This window comes from Epinephelus moara, chromosome 19 (assembly GCF_006386435.1).
Source record: "Epinephelus moara isolate mb chromosome 19, YSFRI_EMoa_1.0, whole genome shotgun sequence".
Lineage (NCBI taxonomy): Eukaryota > Metazoa > Chordata > Actinopteri > Perciformes > Serranidae > Epinephelus > Epinephelus moara.
The window spans coordinates 4,375,237-4,381,897 of NC_065524.1; the positions used below are offsets into that span (position 1 = coordinate 4,375,237).

General features: G+C 41.0%; 2 protein-coding genes across 3 annotated transcripts in view; one reads left to right on the plus strand and one right to left on the minus strand.

Moving 5' to 3' along the window:
- Window positions 1-6,661, plus strand: part of borcs7 (BLOC-1 related complex subunit 7) — a 1,032,483-nt gene that overhangs the window by 337,749 nt on the left and 688,073 nt on the right. The window lies entirely within an intron of this gene.
- The window catches only part of si:ch211-51a6.2 (neurotrypsin), a 46,199-nt gene continuing 41,931 nt past the window's right edge, over window positions 2,394-6,661 (minus strand). Inside the window, exon 14 of the mRNA XM_050070681.1 lies at window positions 2,394-5,528. Within this exon, the coding sequence (XP_049926638.1) occupies window positions 5,209-5,528 (320 nt within the window). The 3' untranslated portion in view covers window positions 2,394-5,208. The remainder of the gene's footprint in view (window positions 5,529-6,661) is intronic.

The following is a 6,661-nucleotide window of genomic DNA, read 5'->3' on the forward strand; positions in this document are numbered from 1 at the left end:
GACGAGAAAAGGAGGAGCGCACATTTCCGAGAAGGCGTGTCCTTTTCAAAAATGCAAGAGGCGTTGCTTTGTTGCCGGCTGTTTTTGCCGGTGTGTTAAACACACTTTAGAAAGGAGTGTCCCCAGACTATCAGAAGGCGGAGATCTCTGATTGTCTGGTGGCGAGACTACATTTAAGTAGGCTATCTCGTGGCTGGGGCGAGTGTCCTCTTTTTTGGAAATCAAAAGTCACCCTATGTCCCTCTCCATTATAAAGAAATAACATGGTTTGCTAGCTTGATGCTAATGACAGTACTCACCAGGTTGATAAAGTGCTTCTGCTGTTTCACACCATCATTTTCCCTTTTTACTCTGTTGTGGTAACGTCCCTAGAGGAAATAACAAAAAGGCTGGGGTGTTGTTGTCATACAGTTGTCTATGGCTGCAGATCACTCTGTGTTTCTTATGGTCAAAGTGATGGCTGTGACAGAAGCAGTCGTGAACGACAAAAAGAAAATCAAATATGCTAGACTTTCAGTTGGAACGTTGTGAGGTGTCCCAGACGTGGCGTCGGTTGTCTTTAACTATGACGCACTACAGGAGATGAAACGATGAATTGTCGCTTATGACACTCATTTACGATCCACGCCGACACCGTACATCGCTGCGTCAGGCTAGAATTGGGTTGATATCGTGTAGTGTGTACCAGGCATAAGGCTGCTTGAAAGCAGAGGACATAAGGAGTTGGGCTTCAGTTTGGTTTTCCTTGTGTGTTAATGCATTTAATAGTTGAATAAAACTCAAAATGTTTGAAAGATGTGGACAACTGTAACATATCCAAGCCCTGCATATGTGTGCCGGTTTGGCTCAGACAGTGTGTCTGGATTTAAACTGTCAACCCTGCAGTTCCCATAATGCATATTGATTAATGCCATGTCTTGTACCCATTGATCTACCAACATCCTGGCTAATATTTAAGGGAAAAGATAAAAAGTTCAAAAGGAAAGAGGTCATAACTATTACAAACATTGTGAAATCAATCAGACACTGCTGCAAGTGTAATCATCTAATCAACTATGTGAGATTTAAAACAATTACTATTTATTGTTTACAGATGCATTAAACAGGCTTTAAACCTCCAATCACCAGTCCCACATTGAACAACTGGCAGGTGCTGAACTACAGAGAGGTCTGAATAGTTAAAGAGAGAATTCTAAACCATCCAAACAGAGGCAGAAGTATTACTTTGAAACAGTTATAATTCAGAAATACCACTGAATACAGCGGGGTTAAGTAGCACAAAAGTTGTAGTAGCAGTAGTAATAGTATTGGAAGCAGCAGAAGTATTGGTAGAAGTAGTAGTGGCAGACACGTTTGAACAGGCGACCCAACATTCTCTAACATAATCATTGACGTAACACTGTAAATTAAAAAAAAAAAAAAAAAAAAAAAAGCATATCTCAAAAAGTATAAATGCTTGACAAAAGCTGAAGAAGAGCACACAGGTCCTTGAAGAGCTGAACATTTTGACATATGAATGGTTGCTGTAGTTCAGAGCATGCAGGAGGAGAAGCCAACTGAAGAAATGTACGGAAGAATAACAGTAAAGATTGGATGACAATATTAGGAATGCTGCATCAGCATTTACACTAATAAAGCTTGTTAAGCTACAGCTTAACAAAGTTAACTTTTTTCCTAAATAAATTAAAATGATAACAAATGAAAATTGCACTGATCAATGCAGAGCAGAACACACTAAAAAGTATACCTTATTTACATTACAGCTGTGCACATGCATAGTGTGCAGTATTCCCAAAATAATAATAATATACATATTCCCATATCCCAAAACACAGTTAAAGTTAAACAAATGACTCCAAACCTACTGCCAAACAGTGGAACTGAATCACTGTTTGGCAGTAGGGCAGGTTATAAGCCTCTCTAAGGCTGCGCTACCTGTGTGAGCAGCATGTGACGGCTACCTCACTGAACCACTGTGGCTTGCATGCACAAAAGCCAGTATTTCACTAACTTATGGAGCAGTGCAAGCCACTGCATTGTCCACAACATGGTCCTGCAAGTATTTCAAAATAAGGCTTGTGTGTTAAGGATTCTGTCCCAAGCGGCGACCTCTGAGACTGAAAAATGAAGGCTGGCTCCAAGAGTGAGTCAGTCCTCATGGACCCCTATGGTAAAATGGCCAACTTTATAGCAGAAATAAACATGTTTACAGCCTGATACAAAAAATTAGTTTTGGTCTCTATAGGTAATTTCAACATTCATGACAACCTGTAATTCACCATACATTTTATTAAGGCTTAAACTTATGCCTATTTAAGGGCTGGGCCACTTGAGTGACAGGTTGTCTGCGAGACATCGCCACAGTCTTTGAGTCACATCCATCCCTCGCTCCTCCAATTATTTTTACACTGTGTTCTGTCCACAGAGACATTGTTAGAGGGCTTTTATTTTGAAACGTAAAATGTCAAACAGGAAGTGTTGAGTTAAAATATATATATATTTATATTTTTTCATGTCTGACAGATACAGACACTGAAACTGTAGTGAAAGTGGTATAATGTCAATATGAGTATCCAAAGACCATTTTCAGTCTACTTTGACTAAAACCTGCACGTCAGGCAGAAAAAATAGACGAGACTCCAAATCTCTAGATGCTAGACAGCTGAGCAGCAGCCTGGCCCTGTCTAATCATGCGGACAGTGCTGCTCTCATCTGTTAACAATTTTATATAGTCTATAGTTAACACGATTGTGAAAAAAAAGAGAAAAACATAAACAGAGGTTATACAACACAGACGCTGCTCATGCAGGCACTGTGGCCCGGGACCCCAGGACTACATTGTGATGTCATGAATGTTTAGAATTCCATTGAATTGATGGTTATGAGCTATGGTTTTGGTTCAAAGCACACTTGGAATGTTTATATTACAAAAAAATGTCTGTATGTAGCATACATATTCAGCAGTATCATGTCATTTATCATTCTTCAAATATATATTTTTTTGTCATTCTTTCACTGGCTTGCATGAGGTCCTTATTTACAGGTGACCCTGTGTGACTAAGGTTTGCATTTTACTGCAATGTCATTCAACTTTTCACCTGACTGGCTTAGTATATCACTTTAACAGTGCCACATATACCCAGTAGAGGTCTTAATGGACTGGATTCCTAGTAGTCGGATCCAAACTGGATTGTCACAGGTCTCCTGTGTGTCAATATGTCTTTCTCTCTTCCTTCTTAGATGGGTGATATACTCAATCTGTAATAGTACCCATTAATAAATCAAAATGTAGTCATGCACAGTGGATTCAGGCAGGTTTTTCCACTCAACCAATTCCAGAATTCCGGACCTATGAAGACCTGTGTTGTCCAGCTATACTGCAGTTTGGGTAAATGTCAAATCTACACCATTTACCACTTGCTGTGTGTTCATCACCAGCTCTTTTCATGGTTCTTTGAAGTATGACACAACACAGGTGCCACCTACTATTTGGAAATTTGGCACGAGTTCACACTGTGACAATAAATGCTTTTTGAAGTGATGTGGAGGGAAAACAAATGATCAGAAGAGCTCAGTAGTCCAGGAGGCACAACACAGAAGCAATGGCCAAAACATACCTTGTGCAACAAGCCCTGAAATAACTTAATTACAGTGCTTTTCCACTGTTGTTATAGTTTTTCTTTTCTACAAATGGTACCACACATTTCTCAACACTGAATTCACTTCTTCTAAACTTTTCACTCAGTCAGCACAACAGAAGTCAATGTTTGCACATGTAAACATATTTGTCAAAAAAAAAAAAAAAAGAAGTTAACATTTACGTTCCAAACCAAACACTTTTTCACATCTATATGTAAAAATAAATTAAATGTATGAACTCCTGACTGGAACTTAAGAGTGCAGCTCTGAGTGTCTGGTTTCATTCATAATGACCTCTATGAAAGACGTGTCAGGTAAGGGAGGGGAGCATTTTGTAACTGTATGGTGGTTTTCTGCCCATCCCAGGATAGAGTCACTTTTCCTGCCAACTTATCCTCTACTCTGCAACTGTAAAGGTATTCTTTTCCTCATGGAGGGGTGTGTATGACCACCTGCCACATGATCAAATGTCCCATTCTGGACACCAAGACTGCCAGGATGGATCAGGCATGCAGGTGTGTTTTTAAAATAGGAAAGAAGGTTGTGATGTAGATGACAGCCCATCCATCCATTTTCATCTGCTTATATGGGGCCAGGTTGCGGGAGCAGCGGGCAGAGCAGGGTACTCTGGATGTCCCTCTCCCTGGCAACGCTTTCCCGTGGCGTTCCCAGGCCAGATGAGATATATAATCCCTCCAGTGTGTTCTGAGTCTGCCCCAGTGCCTCCCACCAGTTGGACATGCCCAGAACACCTCTAACGGGAAGGCACCCAGGAGGCATCCTGATCAGATGCCCGAAACACCTCAACTGCCCCCTTTCAACGCGAAAGAGCAGCAGCTCTACTCCGAGCTCCCCCCGGATGTCTGAGCTCCTTACCCTAATTCTACAGCTGAGCCCAGAAACCCTACGGATGAAACTCATTTTGCATTTTGTATCCGTGATCTCATTCTTTCAGTCATTACCCAAAGTTCATGACCATGGGTGAGGGTTAAGACGTAGATGGACCAGTAAATCAAAAGCTTTGCTTTCTGGCTCAGCTCCCTATTCACCATCACAAATACCGCCAATACAGATTAATACAGATAAATACAGATTAAAGGGTCAGCTAATGTTATTGTATTTCTATATCTGTAGCTGTCTTATACAAGAATATATTGTAAATACATAACAATATACGACATAATGTAGTGTTTTACTGCATTATTTTAGTTTCATTTTGTGCACTTGGCATTAAATCAAACAATTAAAAATAGAAAATATATCCTTTAAATATCATTTCTGTGACACATACTATAAGGTAGCACAATCAATCCATGCCCTTTTTTGTTGTATTTGTGTCTTGGTCTATGCTAAATAAATGAATAAATGACAATTATGATCCAGGTTGATTTTACCTGTTGTTCATGTTGTTGTGTATCAAGTGTTTTGGCTGCAATGGTGTATTTTGGATGCTGAGCTGCATGTCAATAAAGAGCACTGTGTAAATAGTAGTGAATAAATGAACTCAGTATAGAGAAATGTATGCTATCAATTTAAAAAAAACAAAAAAAACAGTCCAAGTCTCTTTTATTAGGTCTTGTAGGGTTTGCTGATGACCTTGTCAATCCATCGCAGGAACCTGCTAACACGTGTGTACACTCCAGGGAATGAAGGGTTACCACAGCCATGACCCCACGAGATGACTCCTGTCAGCACCCAATGGCCCCCCTCTGCCTGACAAACCAGCGGACCCCCACTGTCACCCTGGCAACTGTCCACACGGTGGCGCTCCGACAGGCTCCCAGCACACAGCATGCGGCTGGTGAAGCGATCACTGTAACGTTTCTTACACTTCCAGGCTGGAAGCAGGGGGACCCAGGCCTGGAGCAGAGTTCGGGAGTACTCCGAGTCTGACAGCAAGAAGCAGACAGGACAAAAAAAACATGACATCTGACAGAAATACAAATAATGAAGCAAAGGCTGCGATAGAATCACAGGGGGAAGTGCATGCGTATATGCGCCAAATATCAGACGCGCTGCACAGTTGTGGTCAATGTACAGTAGAATGTGTGTTGCTTTTTAAGAACTGGACATGGTCTGCAGGTAAATGTATGCTACTGAAGATACATACACTACATGCTGATACCTAAACCCGTGTTAAAGGAATAGTTCTGATTTTCTGAAGTGGGTTGTATGAAGAACTTATCCATAGACAACATATTACATACAGTAGATGTTAATTTGCACACCTCCAGTCCAACATGGAAGCTAAGCAATGTACTGCTGTGGAGGGGTCAGCGACAAAATGTATTTGAGCCACCTAAAAAATTTTTTTAAGTGTACACTATATAGGAGTATTTTCATCACTTTACCTTTTCCATCAGACAGATGGTTACAATGGGGAAGCCAATAAAGGCTTCAGCTTCCCATCTACCCTCTCGTCAAAGCCACCAGACTCCACTGAAAAAAGCAGTATTTTTAGCTCACTGAACAAGGGAGCCACTGGTCTACTGCTGCTTCAATCAAATAGTTAGTTTGTGTTATTGTGTGACTTTGGTGAATCTGAACCAACCATCCCTTTTAAACACCAAAGTCACACAATAACACAAACTAACTAACTGATCGAGGCAGTGATAGACAAGCAGCTCCTGTGTAAATATTAAATTATTGTTTTTCTCAATGGAGTCTGGCTTTGAAGAGGGCGATAGAACAGTTTCATTTTCAAGATGGAAATCAATGTCTGACGTTAAGGTAAAGCAGTGTAAATGGATAGTTTATTTCACTGAGCTGACAGTTCCTTGGGAATACTCAGTGGAAGAAGCCTATGAAAGGAAAAAGCTTAGGTATGCAGACTTAGAAGCAGAAGCTGAGCAGCAGGGGTGGAAAACTAGGATTTGTCCAGTGGAAGTGGGGTGTAGGGGATTCATAGCAAAATCAGCTGTCTCGCTCCTGGGGGAACTCGGAGTGCGGGGACAGAGTTTGAGGAAGACAGTGAAGGAAATGTCAGATGAAGCAGCTAGATGTAGTCAGTGGATTTGGATGA